At 57.4% G+C, this 27,049-nt stretch overlaps 2 protein-coding genes across 8 annotated transcripts; one reads left to right on the top strand and one right to left on the bottom strand.

The window, feature by feature from the left end:
* Positions 1-166: 166 nt before the first annotated feature.
* On the bottom strand, positions 167-6,089 carry LOC108506376 (RING finger protein 113A-like). Of its 2 annotated transcripts, none has more exons than XM_017833323.1 (10): positions 5,924-6,089; positions 5,296-5,372; positions 5,102-5,206; positions 3,615-3,722; positions 3,229-3,338; positions 2,948-3,054; positions 2,311-2,400; positions 1,478-1,571; positions 748-854; positions 167-301 (listed from the first exon to the last, which is right to left on the bottom strand). In XM_017833323.1, exons 1-10 carry the CDS (start codon positions 6,021-6,023, stop codon positions 222-224), a joined length of 978 nt encoding a protein of 325 aa, XP_017688812.1. In that variant the 5' UTR covers positions 6,024-6,089; the 3' UTR covers positions 167-221. The 2 variants fall into 2 exon arrangements, with proteins under 2 accessions (XP_017688812.1, XP_017688811.1); XM_017833322.1 differs by lacking the exon at positions 167-301 and adding an exon at positions 396-655.
* Positions 6,090-10,540: 4,451 nt separating this feature from the next.
* Positions 10,541-23,941, top strand: LIMD2 (LIM domain containing 2). 6 transcript variants are annotated; one of them, XM_017833293.1, is made up of 5 exons: positions 10,541-10,622; positions 19,575-19,703; positions 22,078-22,122; positions 22,545-22,684; positions 23,173-23,941. In XM_017833293.1, exons 2-5 carry the CDS (start codon positions 19,662-19,664, stop codon positions 23,330-23,332), a joined length of 387 nt encoding a protein of 128 aa, XP_017688782.1. In that variant the 5' UTR covers positions 10,541-10,622; positions 19,575-19,661; the 3' UTR covers positions 23,333-23,941. The 6 variants fall into 6 exon arrangements, with proteins under 6 accessions (XP_017688782.1, XP_017688779.1, XP_017688780.1 ...); XM_017833290.1 differs by lacking the exon at positions 10,541-10,622 and adding an exon at positions 10,690-10,798; XM_017833291.1 differs by lacking the exon at positions 10,541-10,622 and adding an exon at positions 11,001-11,256.
* The last annotated feature ends 3,108 nt before the right edge of the window (positions 23,942-27,049 follow it).

Raw genomic sequence — 27,049 nt, 5'->3', positions numbered from 1 at the left:
GGGTGCATTGGGGTCCTGGGGGTAGCAAACAGCTCTACTCAGCCACAACTCGGAGCTGACCTTACCTGTTCTGCCAGAGCAGCAAACAAGGAGTCCAGCACAGCTGGAGACACTGTTCCAGTACCTGCTGGTTGGATACACAACCCCTGGCTCCAGCTGTGAGGGGTTTTTTTTTATCCTACAAAAGCTTTATTCAGTTATTTACAAAACAGGGTGCTCTGCTACTGCACATCCTCGCCATGGTCTGACTGCTGCTCCTCCTCTTCCTCCCCTTTGTGTTTTTCCAGTTTTGCCATGAGCTCTGAAAAACAGGAACGGGCAGGATGAGGTGACAGGTGCAGGGGGTGTCCCACACCAAAGCCAGGTCCTGTAAACACCCAGAACCAGGGCAGCTACCGAAGATCCTTCGCCTGCAGAGGCTCAGCTCAGAGGGTATCTAGTGTTGGCTGAGTCCAGGCTGGACAGTCACTCCATCACTGCCTTACTGATGGGACAAGCTGCTCCCCTGGCACATCCCCCTTCCCTCTCCAGAACTCACTCCCTGAATTTCCACACCAAGGGCAAGCACAGACCCTCATTTTGCACCCACTGAGCCTCCCAGGCCATGATTTAATATCTCCTGGCACTAATAAAGCTCTGCTGGCAGCCAAGAGCTCTCAACTCCAGGGCCAGGCCCAGCACCAAGAAGATCCATCGGGAGCTGGTGCCTTTGCTGCTCTGGAAGGTCTCTCCCCAGGGGTGTGTTACCTTTTGCTGGGTTGAAGACCCCGTTGGTTTGCTTGTCACAGACGTAGCAGCGCTGGGATTTGCGATAGTGCTGGAGGGCACAGCTCTCACAGAAGTAGTGCCTACACCTGCAGGGAGACACAGGGCTCACTGCAAGTCACCAAACACAACCACTGAGGCCTGGAGGCAAAAATTAGACTGCTGGTCCCCAGGGGAAGCAAAAGTGAGCTGCAGGCAGAGCTTCCCCTGCATCCCTGTCCCAGTGAAGGTTTTGGCACTGCTTCACTGATGCAGAGTGACAGCACAGAGCCACCAGTGACCTCTTCTGACACAGGTACCAGGACAGCCAGCAGTGTGGGAGAGGGCTGCCCTCAGCCTCCTCCTTCTCACCAAGCTCTTGGCTTCCCCATTCTCCCATTTCTCTGCTCAGGCAGTGCAGTGTGCCATTCCAGGAGGAATGAAGGCGTGACAAAATCCCAAGGCTGAGGGGAAAAGTTATGTAACGAGTCAGCATCTGTGAAAATCTAAGAAGTGCCTGAACGAGGGCTTGAGATCCCTTCCAAGGGGATGCTCCAGATGCAGCTATGAGGCTCCCTGGTTCTCAGAGGACTTCCCCACCCACCAGAAAGCCATGGCAGACAACAAGCAGGTTCCACCCACAGCCTGTGGGCAGTGTTTGTCTCAACAGTGAACGACTCATGAGCTGAATCCCCAGCAGACACGTAGCTCCTCATGCCAAACCACCACTCACTTGGTGACCACGGGGTTCTTGAAGGAACTTCTGCAGATGAAGCATTTGAAAGGCATGTCCTCCTCATCACTGCTCACCTCGTAGTTCTCCTCGTCTGCAGAAGAGAGAGTGAACCAGACCAGAGCAAGAGCAGCCAGCCCAGCCCATGTGTGGGGCATGAAATATTAAATATGAGGAGAGCACAGCAGGTGGGATTGAATCTGTGCTGGAAACAACGGAGCTCTGGCATCTGGGTGTTGCTGATGTCAGTAACACATGTGGGCCTGGGCTATAATTAGGGCTAATGAGCCAGCGGGCCTGTTGCTCATCTCACAAGAGCAAATTCCTTTCTACCTCACCCACTCACTGCTATAAAGAGAAACATCCTCCAGCCCCCTCATGTTTTTTAGACTTTCTTCCAAACCAGCTGCCACCAAAACTCTGGCTCCAACTGAACAGAGAACACCCTCTTCCCCTTGAGCTGCACAGCAACGCTCACGAACCCTGGGCCACAGCTCTGGGCACTGAGTGAGAAAAGCTGATGTGCCCAGGGAAGGGTCACAGCTCCTGGGCATCCGTGGGACAGAGGTCCCATCTCTCCAGCTCCACAGACCCACACAACAGCAGGGCTCTCCTGTCACAGAGCAACAGGGGAAATCACCCTCTGGAGCGGAGTCACTGGTGGTCCAAAAGCAGCAGCTCTAAGCTTATCCCGCAGCAGGGAGTTCCACAGCTTTGGAATAAAGAGCCCTTTGCTGTCTCACACTGCACACACCAGGGGTTGGATTAATACTAGACCGAAATCCATGATGAGAGGCAGGATGTGGTGGCCTCCTCCCCCAGAGGGGCCGTACCGTTGACCCCGTAGCGCCCCTCGTCCAGCTCCCGCTCGATCTGCCAGCCGTGCTTGTAGTCCGAGCGGTCGTGCAGGAACTTGCAGCTGTCTGAGGAGCACAAGGAAAAGAGGAATCAACAGCCAGGCTGGGAGGGCACAGTGTTACCAGCACGTTCATTCCTGAGCTTTGCCCAGCAGGTGAAACTTGGGTGCTCCCCCCTCCAGGGCAGTGCCAAACTCCTGGAGCAGGTACAGGATCCCTCAAGTGTTGGCAGGCTGGGAGGATCATTCTCCCTGTGCCACAGGGACAGTGCCAGCAGTTAATACATGTGGGAAGCGGGATAAGGAACAGGAAATCCCCTCCCTCCCATGGCCTCAGTGGGCCCACACACCTGTGGGAATGTGGGTCACTGAGACATCCCAAGGGTCCCTCCCAGGACTCCCATAATCCCTAATTAGAGGCCCTGGGCTTTCAGGAGGGCCAGCACAAATGACAAGAACGTTCCATGAACAGCTCTGCACCAGCATCACACCCCAGCCCTGCACAGAAGTGCCTGTAAATCAGTCTCAGCATCACAAAAGGGGATCAGAGCTGTACTGGATCCCTTTGCAGACCTGGTGCATCACTGTTTCAGCTGCAGGGACGATCCACTCACCCCCAAAGCCACAGAACCCCGTCTCTTTGTAGTCCTTGCAGATGTCAGGCTGGTAGTCCCATCGCACCGTGGCCCGAAGGTGCTCCGGAGCACGGATGGGGCCTTTCCTGAAAGGGGGGAGAGGGCTCAGGGTGCCTGCACAGCACCCCTGGAGCAGGGCCTGGCCAGAACCAGGCACCAGCCCTGTCAGACAAACAGAAACCGGCAGTGACAGCAAAGTTCAAGCCCCGAGCAGGTGCCTTTGGGATGGTCCCAGTTCCCCAAGGCTCATCCCAACCCACCTGACCATTCCCGAAGAGGCGTTTCCCATGGACGTGTCCTTGGGCTTCACGTACTTCTGGTAGTTGTTAATGCCACGGTAAATTTTATCATCTTCCTTTCCTCTCAGCTCCTGGGAGAGCAAGAAGAACTGATTAGGATCAGGAAAGCTTCATGACAGGTTAGCTGTCACCACTCTGATACCAGCCTCCCTTCCTACCCTGCCCTCCTTGACACCAAGATGCCAACAAAGCCACAGGATTCCCCTATTTGCAAGGGTTGCACTCTTGGTTTTTCAAGTTTCCAGGGAAGTAGAGACTCCAACTCTTGCTGGTGTGCAGAAGGGGATGAGTAAAGCACAGGCACTCCTGCTGCAGACCACCAGCTCCTCAGAGCAAGGCTGACTCACCTCCTGGATTTTCTGGCTGCGCTCGAAGATGGCCTGGGCATCCTTCTCCTTCTCTGTGTCCAGTTCATACACTGCTGTGGCTCCCATGTCTTCTGGGCCAACAGGTTTCTGAAAAGCAAGGAAAACTTGTGACAAGAGTGGAGGGAAAACCTGGACAAGGCAGGGACCGCCCTGGCTACCTGAAGGGTTGTCAAAGAGCAAGAACTGGACACACCTGATTTACCTTCTATCAGTTTCTGCCATCCCTTGGCACCTGCCAGGGAGAATCCCCCATGGGCTGGAGGCCGATTCCCCACTGCTCCCGAATTTTAGGCTGCAGTCAGGAAACACTTGGCCTTATTTTACTCCTGCACACTCAGTCCCAGCTCAGCTGGAAGCTGCACTCAGGTCTCCCACGTCCAACACTTCAACCACGGGACCCTCCTGCCCACACACGGGATGTCACATCTGAACTTCTGACCTAGCTGGGGGTGGCCAAAATTTGGTTTTAACACAGTGATCTGGTTTAGATTCCTCTTTAATGGACTGAACAGACACCTCTTCCTAGGTTTTATCAGATCTTCAGGAACAGCTGCACAGAAACCAAAGAATAATTACAGCCAGCCTCAATTAAACACAAATCCAACTTGGGTGCCAGAAGCTTCTGGAGACCAAAGCTGTCACCTCCTCCTGTCCCTTCCCATGCTCTCCAGCAAGGAGGGCAAACAAAGAGCCCTTTGGGAGCAGCTTAAAGCAGTGAATAATCACAGCACAAGGTTATTTTCATATTTGTCTCTAATGTGACAAGGAGACTTCAGTCTGACCATGAACTTTGCCTGAGGAGAGCCAGGAATTATTCCCATTTACACAGAGAACACACAGTAAGGAACCAGCTCTGAAGAGGAACATATGTGGATATCTTCTTCTAATCCTACTGATATCCTGCCCAGGCTGATACTGATGGGCAAAATGTCACTGGATCAAGAGGGAACTAAGAGTAAAACCTATTGGAGAGAGCAATTTGAGCTGTGCCCAAACTTCACAGCTGATTTCTCTCCAGCCCAGCTGTTACCAGGACATGCCACCCATCAACCCCAAGAAACCAATGATCTCTCTGCAGCTTTTACTCCATCTGGAATCACAGGGACAAAGACAGGAGCACCTTCTAAGTCACCTCGAATTCCTTGGGAAGGAAGGTGGTCCCACACTGAAAACACAAACCCAGTAGTTGGGCAAAGCTGATCCAAGTGCTCCCTCTCCTGAAAATTCTGTGCAATGTTGGGCAAGTCCAGTGGGAAGGGACAGGCCAACCTTTGATGGCCCCCAGTGGAAGGAGGGACTATCAGAATAAACCCAGAACACAGTGCTTGGCTGCTGAGACACGGGGGTGCATCCACAGATAAAAAAGAGGGAATGGCTGCTCCCACACTCACAAATCCTCTCTCTCAAGCGTGGGATCCGCAGTCCCACCGAGGTGACACCCCAGCCCCCCTGCTGCCCGTCCTTACCGCCGACCTGGTGGATTTGTAGGTGACCCCGATGTCCTTGGCAGGGTCCTCGTCCTCACTGCTGCTCGGGGCGTACTCCGGCCTCTCCCTGGTGCACCTCCGGGTCTGAGGGGTGGCAGGGCAGGGATTGGGGGTGGAAGGGCCCAGCACTGGCCCTGGCAGGCCCTGCCGTGCCCCCTCGGCGCTCCCCTTACCTTCTGGATCATGGGGTTGGGGGTCTCCCGCCGCCGCTCCTTCCTCACCACCGTGCTGCCCTCCTCCCCGCTGCTCTCTGCGGGGACAGCCCGGCCTGACGCTCTGCCGGGGGCAGGCCAGAGGCAGCCTCCCCCCGGGGACAGCCGCGGGAGGCCGGAGGAACCTTCCCCCCGGGGCAGAGCCCTTCACCCCCATGGCACCGGGAAGGGTCACAGAACCACACAGAATAAATACCCCGAGCTGGGAGGGACCCACAAGGATCGTCCAGTCCAACCCGCGGCCCTGCCCAGGACACCCCAACAATCCCACCCTGTCCCTCAGAGCGTTGTAAAAACCCTCCTGGAGCTCTGGCAGCCTTGGGGCCGTGCCCACTGCCCTGGGGAGCCTGGTCAGTGCCAACCACTCTCTGGCGGAAGAACCTTTTCCTGAGATCCAGCCTGACCCTCCCCTAGCACAGCTCCAGGGGTCCTTCCCGCCCTGTACCACACGGACACAGGCTGAGGAGGGCGGCCGGGCCCCTCCGTGTGGGCAGCGCTGGGGGCGGCACCAGGCCCTGCCTCGCCTCCACAGCGCACCGACCCTGCGCGGCCCGGCTTCCCGCGCCCCCGGGGTGCCCCAAGCCCTCACCCTGCTCCTGGTCGCTGCTGGGCCGTTTCCGCCGGCCCCTGCCCGCGGCCCGGCCCCGCTTCTTGAACAAGAAGCTGCAGACGCCGCTCTCCTCCGCCATCTTGTGCCGCCGACACTGCGGGGCGGGGGATAGAGCGGCACGGGGGCGGCCGGCGCGGGCAGCGCCCCCTGCGGGCCTGGAGGGCTGAGCGCCCCGGGCTGCGCCAGGCTGGGCTGGGGGTCCCCGGGGGTCCCTGGGCCGCTCCCCGACCCCAATCCCCGATCCCGCTCCCTCCTTGCACTCTTTTCCCCCCCCTGCTCCTTCCCGCGGCCTCTGAGCCCGACAGCGGGGGCGGTTTCCGCGTTTCCCCGCGGGCCCGGCGGGTTTCCATGGCAACGGGGACGCCGCTGGGTCCCAGCGCCCCCCGGACCCCCCGGGTGGGCACGGGAGGGACCCCGGACCGCGGGGCTGCACAGGGGGTGTACCCCGGCATGGCCCTGTGCCCCGCGGGGGTGTGAGTGTGCACGTGTGTGTGTGTATGTGTGTGTACACGTGTATGTACATGTGTGTGTATGTGTGTGTGTATGTACATGTGTGTGTGTATCTGTGTGTATGTGTATGTGCGTGTTCATGTGTATATACATGTGTGTGTGAACGTGTGTGTATGTGTGTACATGTGTATGTACGCGTGTATATGTGTGTGTAGATGTGTGTACATATGTATATGTGTGTGTACATGTGTGTGTGTGTCTGTGTGTGTGTGTATGTGTGTGTACATGTGTATGTATCTGTGTGTATGTGTGTGTGTACATATGTACATGTGTGTATACATGTGTGTGTACATGTGTGTGTACACATATGTCCGTGTGTGAGTACATATGTACTTGTTTGTGCATGTGTGTGTGTACGTGTGTGTATGTACATATGTACATGTGTGTGTACACCTGAGTGTGTGTGTGTGCACATATGTGTGTACACGTGTGTTTGCACGTGTTTGTGTATGTGTGTGTGTGTACATAAGTACAGGTGTACGTGTGTGTGTGTGCATACATGTGTGTCCATGGGCATGGGTGTGCATGTGTGTGTGCACATGTGTGAGTGTGCAGGAGCCTGCCAGCATGTGCACGTGGGTGTGCGTGTGCATGTGTGTGAGAGTGCACACAAATGTACACACGTGTGCACATGCATGCATTCCAGCACGTGCACGTGTGTGCATTTGTGCACTAGTGTGCACAGGTGTGTGGGCAGGGACATGTGTGTGCATGTGGACACAGGTGTGAGAGGGCACGAGCGTGGCAGTGTGTGCATGTGAGCACATGTGCATGTGTGTGTGCGCATGTGAGAGGGCACGAGCACGCCAGCCTGTGCATATGTGTGTGTGTGCTTGTGTGTGCATTAGTGTGCACAGGTGTGTGTGTGCCAGCACATGCATGTGTGGCTATGGCTGTGCACTGCATGCGTGTGCATGTGTGTGAGACACATGANCAGTGCCAACCACTCTCTGGCGGAAGAACCTTTTCCTGAGATCCAGCCTGACCCTCCCCTAGCACAGCTCCAGGGGTCCTTCCCGCCCTGTACCACACGGACACAGGCTGAGGAGGGCGGCCGGGCCCCTCCGTGTGGGCAGCGCTGGGGGCGGCACCAGGCCCTGCCTCGCCTCCACAGCGCACCGACCCTGCGCGGCCCGGCTTCCCGCGCCCCCGGGGTGCCCCAAGCCCTCACCCTGCTCCTGGTCGCTGCTGGGCCGTTTCCGCCGGCCCCTGCCCGCGGCCCGGCCCCGCTTCTTGAACAAGAAGCTGCAGACGCCGCTCTCCTCCGCCATCTTGTGCCGCCGACACTGCGGGGCGGGGGATAGAGCGGCACGGGGGCGGCCGGCGCGGGCAGCGCCCCCTGCGGGCCTGGAGGGCTGAGCGCCCCGGGCTGCGCCAGGCTGGGCTGGGGGTCCCCGGGGGTCCCTGGGCCGCTCCCCGACCCCAATCCCCGATCCCGCTCCCTCCTTGCACTCTTTTCCCCCCCCTGCTCCTTCCCGCGGCCTCTGAGCCCGACAGCGGGGGCGGTTTCCGCGTTTCCCCGCGGGCCCGGCGGGTTTCCATGGCAACGGGGACGCCGCTGGGTCCCAGCGCCCCCCGGACCCCCCGGGTGGGCACGGGAGGGACCCCGGACCGCGGGGCTGCACAGGGGGTGTACCCCGGCATGGCCCTGTGCCCCGCGGGGGTGTGAGTGTGCACGTGTGTGTGTGTATGTGTGTGTACACGTGTATGTACATGTGTGTGTATGTGTGTGTGTATGTACATGTGTGTGTGTATCTGTGTGTATGTGTATGTGCGTGTTCATGTGTATATACATGTGTGTGTGAACGTGTGTGTATGTGTGTACATGTGTATGTACGCGTGTATATGTGTGTGTAGATGTGTGTACATATGTATATGTGTGTGTACATGTGTGTGTGTGTCTGTGTGTGTGTGTATGTGTGTGTACATGTGTATGTATCTGTGTGTATGTGTGTGTGTACATATGTACATGTGTGTATACATGTGTGTGTACATGTGTGTGTACACATATGTCCGTGTGTGAGTACATATGTACTTGTTTGTGCATGTGTGTGTGTACGTGTGTGTATGTACATATGTACATGTGTGTGTACACCTGAGTGTGTGTGTGTGCACATATGTGTGTACACGTGTGTTTGCACGTGTTTGTGTATGTGTGTGTGTGTACATAAGTACAGGTGTACGTGTGTGTGTGTGCATACATGTGTGTCCATGGGCATGGGTGTGCATGTGTGTGTGCACATGTGTGAGTGTGCAGGAGCCTGCCAGCGTGTGCATGTTTGTGTGTGTGTGCATGTGTGTGAGAGTGTGCAGGAGCCTGCCAGCATGTGCACGTGGGTGTGCGTGTGCATGTGTGTGAGAGTGCACACAAATGTACACACGTGTGCACATGCATGCATTCCAGCACGTGCACGTGTGTGCATTTGTGCACTAGTGTACACAGGTGTGTGGGCAGGGACATGTGTGTGCATGTGGACACAGGTGTGAGAGGGCACGAGCGTGGCAGTGTGTGCATGTGAGCACATGTGCATGTGTGTGTGCACATGTGAGAGGGCATGAGCACGCCAGCCTGTGCATATGTGTGTGTGTGCTTGTGTGTGCATTAGTGTGCACAGGTGTGTGTGTGCCAGCACATGCATGTGTGGCTATGGCTGTGCACTGCATGCGTGTGCACGTGTGTGAGACACATGAGCCTGCCAGCGTGGGCATGTGTGCGTGTGTGTGTGTGTGTTTGTGTGTGCACGTGCAAGATGTCTGGTCATGGGCATGTGTGTGCACGTGTGTGAGAGGGCATGAGCCTGCCAGCGTGGGCATGCGTGTGCACGTGTACATGTGTATGTCTGCTGGGGTGTGTGCACATGTGTGAACATGTGTGAGAGGGCACGAGCACCCCAGTGTGTGCATGTGGGCGTGTGTGTGTGAACATGTGTGTGTGAACATGTGTGAGAGGGCATGAGCACCCCAGTGTGTGCATGTGGGATGTGTGTGTGTGGTGTGTGCACAGCTGTGTGGCCGTGGCACGTGTGTGTGTGTGAGCACACGTGTGCCCCTGCAGCGACTCTCTCCACACAAGGGTCCTGGTGCTGGGGAGCCCCCCGGGCCGTGGGCTCAGGCCCCAGCTCGGCACCCCCTCAGCAGGTGCCAGGATGAGTCCCCAGCCCTGTCCTCCCTCAGACCCCCTCCCGAGGCTCAGGGAGTCTCACCCGGCCTGGAGATGGGATCCTTTGCCCGTGTCCGTGCCCAGAGCTCGGGCAGCCCGTGGGTGTTGTGCTTGTTCCCTTCCCACACACCCACCCTCGTTTTGGGAAAAAAGAGACCCCCTGGACACTTTTCTCCTCCCCACGTCCCGACAGACCCCATTTTGCAGCCCTCTGGTCTCCAGTGCCTGCTCTGTGTGACCATCTGGGCCGGGATCTGCTCGGCAGCAGCTGATTTTACCATGGAGTGCAATCCCTCCTTTATTTGCTCTCGGTGACAGGGAGCCTCTTCAGCACAGATGCTATTTGGGCAATGCGGAGTGGCAGACGTGGTAAATCATATCGCTGCTGTCTCCTTGTCCTGTAAACACTTCCATAAAATCCTTGATTGTGTTTTTTTGTACAGGGAGTTACAGGCAAACTGCACACAAAGCACCTGGCTCTGCCTCTGGGCTCAGACTTTGGGCCACCTCCAGCCGGCGTTTGGCTCTTTCCACGCTGTGTTCGGGAGCCAAACAAGAATATTTGCTCCTGCATCATCATTATCAAAGCTATTCCCACCTCTCCACTGCCTATTTTCCTTCATGGATCCCCCTCTGAATGGGTTTGGGAGGTTAAGGTGAAGCCCTCACAGCTACAGGTTCCTGCTGCCTCTCTGCTGGCTCAGGTCCATCCCGGCTTCCTTGGCCGCCGTGAAACCACCCCCGAGTTCCCTCCAGGTTTTAACTATTAATATTTAACCTATTTATTCCTGATGTTTTGCCTTGTTCCTGGGGAAATCCCAGCCCTCCAAACCCCAGGGGAAGCTGCCTTCGTGGTCCAGGCAGTGCTTTTGCTCGCCCCATGAGACCCTGCCCTGGCAGATCCGCCGCCCACCTTACACGGCCCCGCTCCCACGCTCCACGCCAGCTGTCCATGGAATAAAACCCGGATTTCTGAACCATCACTGCTCAGCTCTGCTCCCCTGGGAGGTGAGAAGTGGGGAGCAATGGGATTCCCCTTTTCTGCAGCTGCCTGATAAGATTCTTCCTCTGCAAACAGTTTGTTGAGGGGGGGGTGTGTGTTGCAGGGTGGGGAGAATTCGGCTTTCACAGACCCCGGAGGGACGGATCCTTTGGGATGCTCGCGGGAAACCTTCCATGAGTGGGTGGGTGAGCCCAAGGCCGCGTCCAAAGTCTGGAGCGAAGCCAATCTGGAGGGAGGGGGAGAGGATGGAAAAGCTAATTACGGCGGGGGGGGGTAATTACACCCACGCTGCCAGAAAGCGGAAAGAGACGCTCGGGGGGTCGGCAGCGCTGAGCCGGGGAGGGGCCGCGGGGGTCCGGGGAGAGGGAGCCGTGAGGAGAGGGGCTGGGGAAGGTTTGGGGTTAGAGGTTGGCTGCACACAAAGGAGCGAGTGGCTGGGAGACGGTTCGGCGCCGGGAGCCAATCGCTGCCGCGGCCCCGCGATAAAAAGGGCTGCGAGGCGGCGGTGGGAGCGCGCAGGAAGCGGCTCCCGCTCCCACAGCCCCGGCCCCTGCGGCGGGAGAGGGGCGGCCAGAGCCCCCCGGCACCGGCACGGACCCCCCCGACCCCCCTGAGCCCCCCGCTTGGCATCCCCCAGGCGTACGGTGAGCCCGGGCTCCGGGAGAACAACGCGATGGGGAGGCGGCGGGAGAGCCGGCGGGAGACAATGATGGTCCCTGGAAATGGGAAATGGGGGGTTCGCCCATCCCCGGCATCGCTGCCCACCGCGGGGGGCTCGGGGGTGGGCAGGGATAAGAGCCATCGGCGGGCGGCCGGGGAGAAAGGGATGGAGAGGAGGGAGGGATGCAAAGGCAGGAGGGAACCCCGGGAAGCGGCACCGCTGGAGCCACCCGGGAGATGGGGGTTCATTCCCCCCCGGCCCCGGGCAGCCCCCCGGGAGGAGGAGGAACCATCCGGGCGCTCCGGGAACTTTCCGCTCTGGGAGGAGACTCGGCCGAGGGGGTCGCGGGAGGCAGGTTTGGTGGGGGGGTCTCAAGGGGGGCTGTTCTGGGCCGGGGTCAGGTGGGGGCAAAGAGGTGCTGCCGGAGCTCCGGGGGCCTGTTGGGGGGCGATGCTGTGGGAGGGGGGGCGAGCCCCCCGTGCCCGGTGTGAGCCGGGGGGCGAGGGGCTGGTCCCCTCCGGATCGAGCAGAGGCCTGTGCTGGCTGGATCCGCTGCAAGGGGTGTCTGGGGGTGCAAATTTCGGGGCTCCCCGTCCCCGTTCGGGCTGTAATTCCCTCTTTGTTGTGTGCTGCAGCACATGCCGGAGGGGGGCTGGACAGATCCATTTTATTAAGCTGATCAGAAAGAGCAGAGATGGAAGAAAAACCTGTTAGATCCCGACTCCCTTGTCCCCCCTTCGTTAATGCCTGCTAATTCCCGATGGTGTGTCTCCTACCGCCTCATCCAGCCTGGATTCAAACCTTTCCAGCGACAGGTCTTTCATCACTTCCCTGGGGAGGCTGTTGCATGACTGTGAGATTTAATAACAACACAAATGCCCCGAGCTCTGACATAACCCTTAACAGCCAGGGATCTCCCAGGGCTTCACAAAGGAGAGCAGCTCTGTTTTCGTCGGGGAGGGGAGAAAAGGGAACAGAAAAAATGAAATTAATTGTCCACTGCCACCCAAAAAATTAGCAGCAGAGTTGGGAATCAAGCCCAGCTCTCCCAAGTCCCGGTTTGGTGCTGTAACTACTGTGTTTTGAGCCAGTCTGATCTGTCTAATCCCCTTGGATCACTTGAAACCAGCTAAGCTACCTTGTAGATCACATTTATGATCAATTTTCTGCTGGTTTTTGTTCATGGGGCGACCATTGGTTTCGAAAAAACGTGATAATTCAGCCTTGAAAATGGTGCTTTGTCCACCGAAGGCGTCGTGTGAGGGCTCTCGCAGGGAAGACATCTGGTGCCTCAGCTGAGCTGTCGTGTATTTAAGGCCAGGAGTAGCACATCTGCAGAATTATTAACAGAGATTACAAAATAATTGCAGAGCAACCGACCAAGCTTAGTCTGAAACAGCCCCAGTGCTCGTGTCCTTTTTTAAATGGGAGAAGCGAATTCCCAGTTCCGAAGTGAGGGCCTGTCAGAACCAACCTTGTGGGCTTTGCAAAGTGACTGGATGCATCTTCATTTTTTTTTTTTGCAGCTCAAAACTGGGTTCCTGACCTTTTTTGGTCGACAAAAAATCCCACGAGACTTCTCATTAGGGAAGGGAGTTCCTCTTCTGGTTTCCTTTGGTTGGCCAATTCTGTGAGGCTTCAACACCCGCCCCCCCCCGGTCCTGCATGGTGGTGGAGTTTTTATTTTCCTTTTCTCTCACCCTCAGCCCTTGCAGGGTTGTTGGCCATTGCCAGGCAGCTGCCATGTCCCCCCCAGAGGTGCCTTCTGCCTTTTCCTTCCCAGTTAAGTCATTTTTATGAGCCATCTGGGGGGGTTGCTGTGCTTACCTCGCTGTTAGCCAAAGCTCTGAGATGGAAAACATTAAATCTGGGTGAAGGGATTATTGCAATATCAATGTTAAGCACACTTTAGATGTATTTCTCACTCCTCTGGTGTGCCCATAACCCTCTCCATATGGCCAGCTCAGGGTTTTCAGACACAAGGTGCCTCAGCACCCTCTGATGTGCCTCTCCAGGGACTGCTTTCCCAGCATGTGTGCCATGAATTTCAGAGCACCAGATCCTACACTGGGCTGTGTGGTGTATTGGATCCTAAAAGGGAGGATGGAGGTGAAGGCTGGAAATAGGGCAGCTCACAAAGAATGATCTGTGGAGAGATTTAACTATAAATATGATTTTGGTGGCTTTTTTAATTACACAGTCTGCATTTGGGCAGCAAAGAGCAGCTCTTGTAGGGGTTGTGTGGAGGCAGGGGCTGTGGAAAGGGGCTGTACTGTGTTTTGGGGTGCCTGGAAGAGGCCTCACTCTTCCTCTTGCTGCATCTGCAGGTGGTGAAACAGCAAAAACTCTTGGGGGGGGATCTCTCAGGGTTCAAGAGATGGGCTCACCCCCAAAATCAAGGTTGGAAAAGCCCTCCAAGATCACCGAGTCCAACCATTCCCCCAGCACTAACCCACATCCCCAGGTGCCACATCCCCAGGGCTTTAAATCCCTCCAGGGATGGGGACTCCACCACAGGAAATGCCAGTCCAAAGTCTGGTGGATAACAGGTGATATTCCAGGAGGGGAAATCAGCCAACGTAACATTGGTGGGTTGTGTTTGAGGAGAGAGGAAATTACAGGCAATTACAGATCCATTAATTGGAGTACAAGGAAAGGTTGGTTTCTAGAACAGGTCCTGGAAGAGTAACCAAAGACATGCTGTTGGGAAGCAGAATGAAGTGCTGGGTGGTTTTTACACAGATCATGTCACGTTGGCTCAGTGTCTTCCTTGGATATGATAAATGACTTGTGAAACAACAGGGCCTCGTGATACAGTGCCCCAAGGAAATGATTATTTTAGGTGGAGAGAGGACAGGGAAAAGAGAGCCAAGTGGAAGGAGGACACCTGGATCCTTCCACAGTGTAAGGACACATCAGGCCAGATGTTTTCAGGGGAGTTTTGTACCAGAATTCTGAGGTCTGAGATCTCCCACAGTGTGGAGAAGCCAGGTCAGCTCACCTGCTGGTGTCAGGCCACCAGAGTGGGGACAGAGAACAGGTTAAAAGGGATTGGCTTCTCCTGCTAAAAAAAAACCAAAAACCTGATAAGGAATGTGATTTATCGTCACAAATCCACTGAGAGGCAAATATATGGTGGAAGAAGAACTGGAGGCATAATGTATAATGGTAAATGGATGTGCATTTATGTAGGAAACCAGGAGGTGAAGTTTTACAGGTGGTTTATGGAAGAGATAATGGAAAAGCTGAAAAGGGGAAGGGAAGGAGCATGAACTGCTGTTTGCCTACTGTGCTTGTGTGTACCAGGTCTATGTTGCACCTCATTAGTGCCACTCTGCAGAGCTCCCAAGGTTTCTCTCAGGGAAGCACTTCTGCCTCATGTCCAGCCTGAACCTCTCAACCTGCAGTTTTCATCCTGGCACTACTGAGGATTTGTCTCTGCCTGGAAAAGGCTCTTCTCATCCACCCCCCAGCAGTGTTTCTCTGCTTTATCTGAGCTCCTAGAGAGACAGGAGCTCCCAGGGAGCAGACACTCCCTTCAGACCGTGATTTTTAATGGATGCCATTAAACATGGCCATGATCCCAGGAAGGAACTGCTCAGTGCCTCAGTTTCTGCTTCTGGAAAGCCAGTGAATCCCTGCAGCATCCTCCTGGCACATCTGCCCCCTCGCTGGGAGGCAGGGGCAGGGGACCAGCCCAGTCCCCCTGGCCCTGGTCCTTCCAGCTCCTCCTCAGGGGAGAGCAGCCAGGGCAGGGGTGAAGGTGGGAGAGGGGAGCGGGTGGGCAGGGGCTTCCCTCGGGCTCCCCCCTCGCCCGTGCGGGTCCCCCATTGTTGCCCTGACAAAGGCAGCCCTGTTCCTCCCCACAACTATTCCTTGTCAGCATCCCTCAGCATTTCGGCTGCAGATTTCCTGCCCACTGGCAGCCTTTCAAGAGGCAGCCCTGGCACAGGACGTGGCTGGAAAGGGGATTAGAGGAGCGGGATGGTGGAAGGGAGCGCTGGGCCCTGGGGTGCAGGGATGGGCCCACCCCCCCAGAGATGGGATGAGCAGGGTAGTGGCAATCCCAGAATGTCCAAATGCTCCTCCCTGGGGTCCTCCACCCTGTGCCAACCCAGCAGGGACCTGCCCTGGTCCTGAATACTGGTGAGGTCAAGTGGTTGGCTCAAAGCCATGCAAGAGCCAAGACCTGCAGCTGAATGAAGGGCTTCCACGGCTGAAGCTGGAGCCCTGGCTGGCTCCATCATCCCACTGTGCCCCTTCCCTGGCACCGCTGTGCCTGGTTCTGGCACTCTCCTCTTTGATGCTGGCTCTTTGCACACTTTGTTTCATGGTGTGGGTCAACCATAAGACCCCCAAGGCTGCAGATGGGCAGTGAGCTGGGTGATTCCCAGGCTCTGGGGACAGACTTTTCCACCTCCTCTTCACCTCCTGCTCTCACTGTCCTGCTGAGAGGGACCATGGGCTGGGCTGGCCGTGGAGCTGCAGGGTCAGTGCTGTGCTGTGTGCGTGGGTTTCACTAATCCTGCACATGATCTGGGGCACATCCAGCCCCACATCCATCCCAAAACAGCCCGTGTTTCCTGGGGGAAAGCCCTGACAACCCCTCCAAGGTGTCGAGCCCCTGCCCTTCCCTCACTGTGCTGTTGGGGACACTCCATGTCCTCGGGGGATGGAGGAGGAAGGGGCCCGGATCCCCCACGCTGTGCTTTGCCTTTGGGAAAGCCCCTGCCGTGGGGGAGTGATCCCTGCAGGAAACACGCCCTTCCCAGGGCTGTAATGGGAACCAGATGGCAGAGAGGGGCCTCTGGCCCTCCGCAGTCACGCTGCTGCTTCCCTGGGCCGGAAACTCCGCGGCTCCCGGAGAGCCACGGCCAGCGCGGGGCTGGGGCCCACTGGGAGCTGCTGGGAGGGCGATGGGGCAGCTGGATCAGCAGTGGGGGCAGCCAGGATGACCCCACTGGGGAGGAGAAGGAGGGAAAGACTCCCTGCACCCGTCCTGGCTGTGGGAAACGTGATCCTTTTTAGGCACGTTGTGATCGGGGAGTTCCCTTGAGGGGCCACCCCAGATGTTCCCTCTCCCTGCATCTGCCCCAGGGTCGGGCAGGAGGGTGAGAGGGCATGGAGAGGGGGCTGTTAGGGAACAGCTCTGTGATCGAGCAGCTTCTGGGAGGAATGTTGCCTTCCTCCCTCCAAACTGTTCCTGCTTGGAGCTAAAAGGCAGCCGAGCACTGCTCCAGCTGCTCCACACGGCAGCAGGCACATGTCCCCTCTGGATGATGGACAAATTCCAACCCTGAGGTCCTGACTCAAACACCAGCTCGCTGAGATCACCCAAAAAGCCCCCAGAGCAGGACCAGCTGGTGGTGACCTGGGCAGCAGAAGTGGCAGGTCAGGCACCAAGTGCATCCCACTGGCTGTGGTGCCACACCGAGATCCACCTCCCTGGGTCTGCCGTGCTGTGGCCATCAGTGTTCCCAGCAGGAGCTGCTCCATCACCCCGGGTAGATGGCATGAGCCCAAGTCCCCTGGAAAGATGTTTTATAGTCCACACCAGCCGTCAGTCGCTCCCAGGAGGGGCAGGAAGAACAGAGGCTGGAAGGCAAAGGTGTTCTCACCTTGTCCTGAGCCAAATACCTGAAGCTGGTGGCGTTTCCAGGAGGGCACAGTCCTCACTCCTGCTCTTCCCAGGCTCCATAAGTGGCCAAGGGCTTTAGGGAACAGAGGTTTGGAACAGGCAGGTCTAGTCATGGTGCTGACCTCCACCCTGGAGCCTTGGCCTTGGCTTTCTGGCTTTGTCAGAGGTGCCCTCTGTGCTCCTCACAGCACAGCCCCGAGGGCTGCCCGAGCCACTGTGAGGGCTTTGCAATGTCAGAGTGGCAGCGTGTCTTTAAGCAAAGCCTGTGCCACAGCATTCTTCCACTCATCAGGCTGGTGTTGGCTGCCTTGGGCTCAAATCCCATCCTGCACTCCTTGGAAGCACGATGAGAGCAGTTGAGAGCCTCCTAGAAACCCTCCTGCAGTGTCTCACTTGTTCTGGTTCCCTTATCGCTTCAGCACACCCTTCCCCTTCGAGATTTCTGCTCTTGCCTCCTGCCCTTCGGCAGGAAGGAGGTTTAGTAACTCCTGCTCCTCTGCCTGAAGGGACTCTCTGCACCCTGAGCTGAGAGACAGCGGCGGGGAGAGCGTGGGCACGAGAGGGTATGTGAGTGGAGGGCACGAGAGGGCACGTGCGTGGAGGGCAGAGGGGTGTGGAGAGGATGGAGGACGGGGCTGGATGGAGAACATCAAGCCATGGGGCAGGCTAAGTGGGGAGGAATTGAAGGGGACAGGGTTTGGGGGAATGAGAAGCAAAGAAACAAATAGTAGGTGAAAGAAACCGTGTGCTTATCACAGAATCACAGAGTGGTTTGGGTTGGAAGGGACCTCAAAGCTCATCTCGTTCCAACCCCCTGCCGTGGGCAGGGACACCTTCCACTGGCCCAGGTTGTGGGGAAGGGCAAGAGGGGGATGATGAAAGGACTGGGAAAACTGAGGGGCAGGAGGTGGCTGGGGTAGGGGAGGAAGATGAGCTGCGAGGGAGGAGGAAGGGAAGCAGGGGGAGGACAAACATTTGTGCCAAAGTTTGGGGTGAAGGTGAAAGGCAGGTGGGAAGGGGGAGGGTTGTGCATCTGTGCCAGAGGCGTGTATGAGGTGGGGACAGCAGGTTCTCTGGGTTCCTCAGGTTCCCTCTGGCCTGAGCTGGGCTGCAGGCACCTGACAGACCCCGGGGTCATGAAGGGAAGGTCCTGTCCCAGGGAATGGGGGCAGAGAGGGGCTGTGGGTTTGGGCACTGGCCCCAGCAGACTCTGGGTTCGGCAGCAGCTGCCTGTGAGCGAGCTGGGAGGGCAGGAAATAACAAGCAAACCACAGAGGGACGGGAAATGATCTGGGTAAAACAGAGCCGTGCCTCAGATGGGGCTGAGAAGTGTTTGTGATGAGGGCTGTGCACCCCCAGGACCTGGGGCAGGTCTCTCAACTCCAAAAGCAGCCACGAGTTCTGGGTGCTTTGCTGGCTGTAACACGAGCCTGGTGTCAGCTGTTTGGCAGCCAAAGAGCCCCCAGAACCCAGGGCATGTCTGCAAATGTCCCAGTGAGGTGGGCATTGAGGAGACACCCCCTGCCCCCAGCCCTCCACCCTGGCATGTCTCTGCCCTCGGGGCTCTCTCAGGGTCTATCCCAGCCCTTGGGCAGCAGGAAAGTTTTTGAGGTGACAGAATGAGGCCAAGGGGGTTCAGCAGGAGATGAGAGCAGCCTCAGGCAGGAGGGGTGGTGGTGGTTTTCCATCCCCCAGCTCATCCCCATCGTTGCAGAGCTGCCCCTTCACCCTCCTCCTCCCTGCTCTGCTCCTCCCTTCGCTCAACCCCTCAGTTCAGTGCCGTGTATGCAAACCAGGGCTGATCTTTCACTGGTGTTTTGAAGGTAAAGTGTGGTGGGGAAAAACCCCTGAGGAGCTCTCAGTGCCTTTTCAGCTATTTTTTACCAAAAGGGGTTGATTTGCAGTGCTGGTGGTTTTTTTCCTGTGCTGGTCCCTGTCAGCCCCATCCTCCCGGGCACTCAGCTCATCACACGAGGCCACAGCTCACAGGGCTCAGCCTGAAGGTGACGTGGGCTCCCCAGAGAAGACAAAATCCCCATCACTCGCTCTGCTGAGCTGTGATCAGAGAGACTTTTCTGGGCTAAAATTAGACTAAAATCACAGTCCTTCCTCCAGCAACACCAGTCCTTTAGTGGCTGCATCAGTGAAACACGGGGCATTGGTTTTGCTCCCTTGGCTTGGACATTGCCTGGCAGCTGCCTCCACGTGTGGGTTTGGAGCACAAGCCATCACATCACCTTCTGCTCATGTTCCCAGCAGTCCTCTCCCATCCCAGCCCAGGATCTTTGTATGGGATTATCTTTGTATGGGATTAGAGGACTGGAGCTACTGAGCTCAGTGCCCCAGATCACAGAATCCCAGGCTGGTTTGGGTTGGAAGGAACCTTAAAGCTCATCTCGTTCCACCCTCCTGCCATGGGCAGGGACACCAGACCAGGGTGCTCAGAGTCCCAGACTCTCCAGCTCCCTATCACAGTGTTCCAGACCTGCATCTCCTGTCTGTTGGTCCAGCCTGGTGTGCCTGAACCTCTTGGCTCCCTCAGGAATCTCCCGGACCAACGAGGCTGCTCTGAGAGAGCCGAGCACACACCACCTCCTGCAGAGCTGCTGGGTTTGGGGTGATGAAACCAACCCCGCTGCTGTTGACATTTCCTTCCAGGTGTTGCAAAAAGGCTGTCTTACCCAGGGAACATCGACCCACAGACTTCAAGCTCAGGACTAATCAGACGGAGGAGGGGAAGGAACCATGTTCCAGGCCACGGGAGCCGCCAGCCCACCCCCAACCCATGTACGTAGATCCCGCAGTTTGTGTGGGAATTGCACCCCGGTTTTGGTTCTCAGGGAGGGAGGGTTGTGTACAGAAGGCCTGACATCTCAGGGTGATCAAAGGCACAGTCACTGCTGCTCAAACAGCAGAGCTGGGGACAGGAATGTTCCAGCAGAAGGTGCTGTTTGCTGAGCACTCCGAGCGCCGGCGCCCAGGCTCGGGTCCATCCAGAGCTCTCACCCCGCTCTCATCTCCAGTTGCCTCTGTTTGTTTGTGTTTCCATGGCTTTCCGTGATCACAATTGAGAGCCTTCGAGCTGCTTAGGACCGGAGTGATCGGAGGTGGAAAAACATAAAGGCTCAAGAACATCTCCTGCTGGGACAGGATACGGCCCTTCCCCGAGGGGAGATAGATCAGATACGGGATAGATGGAGAGCCTGCCCCGAGCCAGGAGGCTGCCGAGAAGTGACGAGCCGCGGTGGATTGCTGCAGCCTTGGGAACGGATGTATCCCAGCTCCAGAGAGGCAGCGTTTTCCTCAGCTCTGGCTCAGCTGAGCCTGGAAACAGCGCATTAAATCCTGACCCCGGGGGAGCACCCGCGGTTGTTCTGCCACTGCCAGGGGATGCAACTGGTTTTACACGGCCGGAGCCTCCCCGCTGCCCGTGTCCCACTGTTGACTTTGGCTCCTGCTTCCAGCCTCGTGGGAGGGAGAGGAAAATCACGTCCCTGACCTGAGTCAGGGAGAGCAGCTGGGAAACGTCTGAGGAGGCAGCTCAGCCAGGGGAGAGTTTCCTGTGCGTCTCTCAGACAAACTGTTTCCAAAAATACAAAGGAGGAACGATGGGGAAGGGCAGAGAGGGAGGAACAGGGTGTGTGTGTGGGGGGGATCAGCCTGGGGGCAGAGAGGGGCAGCACTGGCCAGGCAGAGCCAAGGAGCAGCGAGGGGAAGGACAAGGACAGCGGGGAGGTGTCCTGGGGTGACATCCTGGGGTCACAGTGCCCCGACCCTGGGAACAAGCAGTGCAGAGGGTGAGCCAGCCCTGAGGGTGACCTGCTGAAGTGTGATGGCCCCTTTGATCCTGACAGTTTGAAGGAAGGAGGGAGAATTTCCATGAGTGCAAAGGCGGGTGAAACACTCCCAGGGGGCTGTCGGGACCTGTGCAGTGGGCGTGGGGAGGGTGAGGAGGGGAGTGGGGGGAATTTGGGAAGAGAGGAGCTGTTGCAGCTGCAGATGAAGGAGTGTTTACCAAGACCCTGCCCTGAAATCCCAGGGCACCTCAGCGTTTGGGTCTCTCTGCCCTGGTGCTGGAGCAGCATCTGCTCCCCACAAGCTGCAGACCCCATGGAGCACATCCTCAGTTCTGCCCTCACCCGCTGCCCCTCTGCCCTCCCCACACCCCCCTGAGCCTGCAGGGCCTCGGGGGCATTTCCTGCACAGCAGCAGCAGCAGCGTGAGGGGCTGGGAACAGGGCAGGGAAGCTCCAGGAGAGCGAGGGGCTCCTGGGGGAACAGGCAGGGCACCATCCCCTGAGCCCAGGCAAGGCCATATGGCAGCACTGCTGGAGCCCTGGGCACCCCCAGCAAGAGGAGTTAATCATCCCCCTGCAGCCCGGGGGTAGGTGTTGGCTGGAAGGAGCAGGAGCAGCACTTGGGAGCAGAGCTGCTGTTGGTAGGTGCATCAGCCACAGGTGAGGATTTGCCAGAGCAGGTCACAGAGGGGCTTTACCAAGGGCTTGTCTGCAGCAGCTCAGCAAATCCTTTCCCCTTCTCTGCCTGCTACAGGCCCTTGCTGTCCCCAGGGATGTGGCAGCTGTGCTGTTGTTATTCCTGAGGGATGATGTGAGTCCCAGGATGTGCACGGTGGTGGCACTGGGTGGCCCAGGACAGGGATCAGTGCCTGCAGCTGGTGAGAGCTGCTCAGCAGGGGACAGTTCTTACCCTGCAATGCCCATGCTGTGACATCTCCTGGCTCCATGTGTGGGTGCTGCTGCCACCACAAAACAGCTCTGCTGTACCTGGCCATGGAAAATACAGAGCTGTGCCGTGATCTTGCTGGATAAGGGCTGCTCTGCCCCTGGAAGTTCCACAGCTGCCTGGTGCTCCACTCCTTCTCTGCAAAATGTCCATGTTTTCCCTTCTTTCTCCATTTCCCTCCCTTCCTTCTCTCTTTGGGAAAAGCACCACAGCACAGGCAGTAACACACGCCAGGACCTGACAGATGTCGTGGCCTCTGGGCAAGTGAGTTCAGGGACGGTCACCACGCTGTGACAGGGGCTGGTGTGCCTCGGGGTCCTGCAGAGCAGCTGCCTGTGCCAGTCCTCCCCTCCTCCTCAAGCACAGCTCAATGTCAGGCCAAGCTCTCATTTTGGTTTCTTTTCTCCTTCCCTTTTCAGGAGGCAAAGAGCAGCTCAGGAGGCAGCACAGTGCAGCGCTCCAAGGTACCTGGGATTTACCACGTCATATCGAGTGGTTTGGGTTGGAAGGGACCTTAAAGATCATCCAGTTCCATCCCCTGCCATGGGAAAAGCACCTTCCACTATCCCTGGTTGCTCCAAGCCCCGTCCAAGCTGGCCTTGGACACTTCCAGGGATGGGGCAGCCACAGCTTCTCTGTGTCAGTGCCTCATCCTACTGATTCATGGCGAGGGGAGAAGGACCAAACACCCCAGGCCCAAGCACCACTCCAGCCCAGCATCAGTGGGGTGGCCCAGGGAGGGGGGAGGTGAGGCTGTTCACGCTCACCAAGGCTCCAGTGAGTGGCAGCACAAATACCAGGGAAGAGGGCTGTGATGGGAGCCAGGCACGGGGAATCCCACGCTCCTTCCTCATCCCGTGTCTCCCTTTGGTGTCCCCTTGCCCAGTCGTTCAGCCTGAAGGCTCAGGTGAAGGAGATGTGCACTGCCTGCCAGAAAACCGTGTACCCCATGGAGCGGCTGGTGGCCGACAAGTTCGTCTTCCACAACTCCTGCTTCTGCTGCAAGCACTGCCACACCAAGCTCAGGTGAGCCGGGCTGGGGCCTGTGCTGGGACAGGTGTCACCACGGCTCTGCCGGGCCTGGGTGGGGGAAACCCTTCCCAACACTGCACCCACCCCCTCACCCATCACAGCCCCTCGCTTGGGCGGTGCCCAAAGACCCCCCAGCCCACTCATGGCAGCAAAGAAACCTTTATCTGCCCACCTGCTCCCAAGTCTCAGCTAAATCCCACCTGGCATGGAAGGAGAGATGCTTCCCCTCGAGAGCAGCCCCAGGGTGACACGGAGCTGAGCCGGAGCCTCCTCCCAGAGCGCCCAGAGCCAAGGCTGAGCTCCCTGGAGACCTCCCCCTCTACAGACCTGCTCATAGCCCCCAACAGCCTGCACTGGCTGGAGGGAGCAGTTTGCCCTGTCTAAGGGTCTCCTCCTGCACCTTCCTTCCTCCTTCCTGCCCTATCCTGGTGTCCCCCAGCCCCAGACCCCCGAGCCCACCTAACCCTGCCCTCCCTCCGCAGCCTGGGCAGCTACGCCGCCCTCCACGGGGAGTTCTACTGCAAGCCCCACTTCCAGCAGCTCTTCAAGAGTAAAGGCAACTACGACGAGGGCTTCGGGCGCAAGCAGCACAAGGAGCTGTGGGTGCACAAGGAGGTGGAGAGCGGCACCAAGTCGGCGTGAGCGGGGCCAGCTCACCCACCCCCCGCAGCCCAGCAGGGCTGAGCCAGCACTGACTGAGCTGATGTAAAGCAGGACCTGCGGGAGAGCAGGGCAGGGCAGGGCAGGGCAAGGCAAGGGGAAAGCCCACCCCACTTTGAGGGTGCTCAGAGGGGTCCTGCGGGTCACAAGGACAGGGCAGAAGTGACGGGGTGCAGCCCCCAGACCTGAAGCTCTCTCTCCTCAGGCCCCTCTCCCCCATGAGATCAGACCAGAAGCACTTGCCAACCCCTCCCCACCCCCCTGGGACCCCCAACCCTGTTCATACATTTTAGGCTTGTCACCGTGGAGAAGATGATCTGGGGGCTTAACCAGCTTGTGAGTCCCAGCAGAGCTCCTGCCACCCCCATCCTGCCTTGCTGGGGCTCTGGACAACGAGGGTCCTTGGTTTACATCAGCTCAGTTCAGCTGGGGTGGCTCAGCCCCCAGGACGCTGCCCTGCGACTGTGTAACAGTGTCTGTCTTTTTTATATTTGCCTTCCACTGGTACGTTCTGCAGGAGCCTCACGGCGGCTCCGCCTCACACTGCGCCAGGCGCTCTTTTATTTTTGTAATACAAGGTTTCCGAGCCTTCCCTGTGTCCTGTCCTGTGTTCCCAGGGTGTCTGGGGAGGTGGGAGGAGTGGTCAGGCCCCCTCTTGCTGCCCCAGTTGCTGTGGAAAGAGCCTCTGTCCATGCAGGATCAAGGAATTATTCCTGGGTGTTTGCGAGTAATGTTATGACTGAGGTGGTGAGGGAAGGGAGGGAAAGGAGGGAAGGAAGGGAAGAAGGCAGCCCACTCCTCTTTTCAGAGGGGTCCTGCAGGCCACAAGGGTCAGAGGTGACAGGGGTGCAGCCCCCAGACCTAAAACATTCTCTCTTCATGCCCCTCTCCCCCGTGAGATCAGACCAGAAGCTCCTGCCCCTCATGGGACCCCCGAGTCTTTGGGGAGCAAACCCAAATTGCACCCCAGTGTTACCCTGTGAGCTGCCCAGCCCAGCTCAGCTGTAACCTCACACCAGCTTCCACACAGAGCCCAGACCACCCCCATCACACCCGGATCCCCCAGGGTTGGATCCAGCCTCTTGCCCTGCACAGGGCTCTCTCAGTCCCCCTCCACATCAGAGACCATCGTACCCTGTCTCTCCTCAGTGGCTCTGCCAGGGGCAGGAGGGGCATCAGCACTGGGCTGGCTGGTTTGGACCCACCCCATGTCCAATTTTTGGATAGCACAGTCCACACAAATTAATGAGCCCAGCAAGCCCTGCCAGGCAGGAGAGCCAAACGCAGGAAAACCAGGGAAAGTGGGTGAGTCTGGTTTTAATTATTTACCTCCTTCCTCCACCCACGGTTTGTAAGATCAGATTGAAAGAATAAGTGTTTAGGAACCCCGTGTCTTTCAAATTCTACAGAAATCTGGCTTTGCAGAGCCCCCACAGCAGAGCAACAGCCTGTGACAGCCCCTGTGCCAGCACTGACTGATACCATCAGCTGCACCCAGCACGTCCTGTCTGGGAGAACCCAGACACAGCCATGGAAACAGGAGATAAGGATGGAAGAGGGAGAGAGACAGGGAATGGTTAGTCCACAGGAGGAAGGGATGGCACATCCAGAGATGTGTTGTTAACCCAGGTCTCCGGGGTGCTCCCCCCTCAGCACAGCCCTTCTGGGGCTCTGGGGGTGCACCCACAGCCAGGCAGCTCCTCCAGGGCAGGGAGGTGTCACACAGCCCCTGTCACACCTGGTTTTGGGGACAATACCTGCTGGATGACCCCAGGAGCCTCATGTGGTATGAGTTATTTCTCTTTTTTTACTTAAGGGCTTTTAAAAGGGCTCCTGGGTGGGATTCACACCACCAGCACAGCAGGGACTGTGCATAGAGCCTGGCAAGGCTCTGTTTTGGCCTCACCAAGAGCTTTAACTGTCCCCACCACACCGATGCTGCCGACTGCTCCTCACACCAACACGCAGGGGGCAGATTTACACCCCAAAACAAGCCCCCTCCGAGCAGCCCCGCCGTGCTCATGGTCCCAGAGCAGAGCGGGTCTCGTGATGCCGCTGGGTTGTGGCCCCTTCCTCGGCCCCTTCCTTCCTAAGCCGGCTCAGAAAATGAAAGCAGGGCCCTCTGTTCCGCTTCCTGCCTCTCTCCGGCCTCACTTCCCCATTCCCTCACCCCACAGGCCGCTGCCCCTTCCCCATTCCCTCACCCCGCAGGCCGCTGCCCCTTCCCCATTCCCTCGCCCCACAGGCCGCTGCCCCTTCCCCATTCCCTCACCCCGCAGGCCGCTGCCCCTCCGCTGCTCAGCAGGACCAGCAGCATTTCCAACCACGCCGGCTGACTTCAGTGAGGTAGAAGGTCCAGCCAGAACAATTATAACGTTCCCTTTCTCTCCATCCCTCCCCCCCCACAGGTGAAATTTGGGATTTTGTCTAAAGGCCATTCTCCACCTGCCCCTCGCAAACTCAGGGAGGAGCAGGAGCAGGAGGTGTGAGGTCTCCAGCTGCTGTGGGACCACGGGCTGATTTTGGGAGCAGGAACCAACACCCAGGTGATACAGTCACCAAAACAGGCTGCAGCAACCTGGCCAGCACCACAGCCCAGGGCAGGGAAATGACTCTGATGAGCATCAGATTCCCACAGGGACAGAGACGCTGGACACAGCCCCATCCCAGGGAATGAGCTGATGGCAGCTCCTGCTTCCCGGTGGACATGCCCACAGGGAAACCCCAGTGCTAACACACTTGGGGAGATGCTTTAAGCACCTCAAGCTTCTCTTATCTCTGACACATTCCAGAGGTGCAATTGCACAAATGACTGTGCAGATTTCCTTGGAGGGATCAGAAGCAGCACTACAGAAATTCCAGCTTAAAACATCTCCAACTGTGAGGTTTTGGCAAGACAAATAATTAAAAAAAAGGCAAAAAAAAAAGCCAAAAAAAAAAAGCCCAGAACATTGTTCCTTTGTCTCTAAAGTTTAGCTAAAATCCAGCTGATTTTATGATGAGAGCAGAACCCTCCTTTCCAAATCCCCCCCAGCAAACCTCTGGATAACTCACAGAAACTGTTTCTGAGCAGACACAGTGATGTCTCACTGCACATTCTCCCTTGAAATCTCTATCTCTAAGCACAAGGTCCATGTTTTCTCCTTTCAGTCTCCCTTGACCAGAAGTTCAATCTGCAGGGAGGGAGTTCCCAGGATTTGGGATGTTCCGACTCCATATCTGGGGTAAGATTTAACAACCTAAACACCCATGAAGAGAAGAAGGACCACAAGTTCTCAGCTTATACAGCTGCCCATCATCAGGGCAGCTTTTCATTTGCAATGTCCAGGTTGCCAGAAGGCCCAGGAATGCTGGGTGGTGGGGAGCATCCTGCACTGCCTGGGTGAGGCTGAGCAGCAGCACCAACGCCAGCCTGGGACAAAGATGGGTCAGAGCAATGGAATCAAGGAATATCCTGAGCTGGAAGGGACCCCCAAGGATCATCCAGTCCAACCCCTGGCCCTGCACAGACACCCCAACAATCCCCCCCGTCCCTCAGAGCGTTGTCCAAACCCTCCTGGAGCTCTGGCAGCCTTGGTGCTCTGGGGAGCCTGGTCAGTGCCCAAATACCCTCTGGGGGAAGAACCTTTCCCTGTGATCCCTGACCCCTGCACTTCCCCTCAGATCTGGGCTTGCCACCTAAGAAACCAACCTCTGATG

This window comes from Lepidothrix coronata, unplaced genomic scaffold (assembly GCF_001604755.1).
Source record: "Lepidothrix coronata isolate B3197 unplaced genomic scaffold, Lepidothrix_coronata-1.0 Scaffold213, whole genome shotgun sequence".
Taxonomy (NCBI): domain Eukaryota; kingdom Metazoa; phylum Chordata; class Aves; order Passeriformes; family Pipridae; genus Lepidothrix; species Lepidothrix coronata.
The sequence above is the reverse complement of the archived record's forward strand: the minus strand, read 5'-3'. Positions and strand labels throughout refer to the sequence as shown.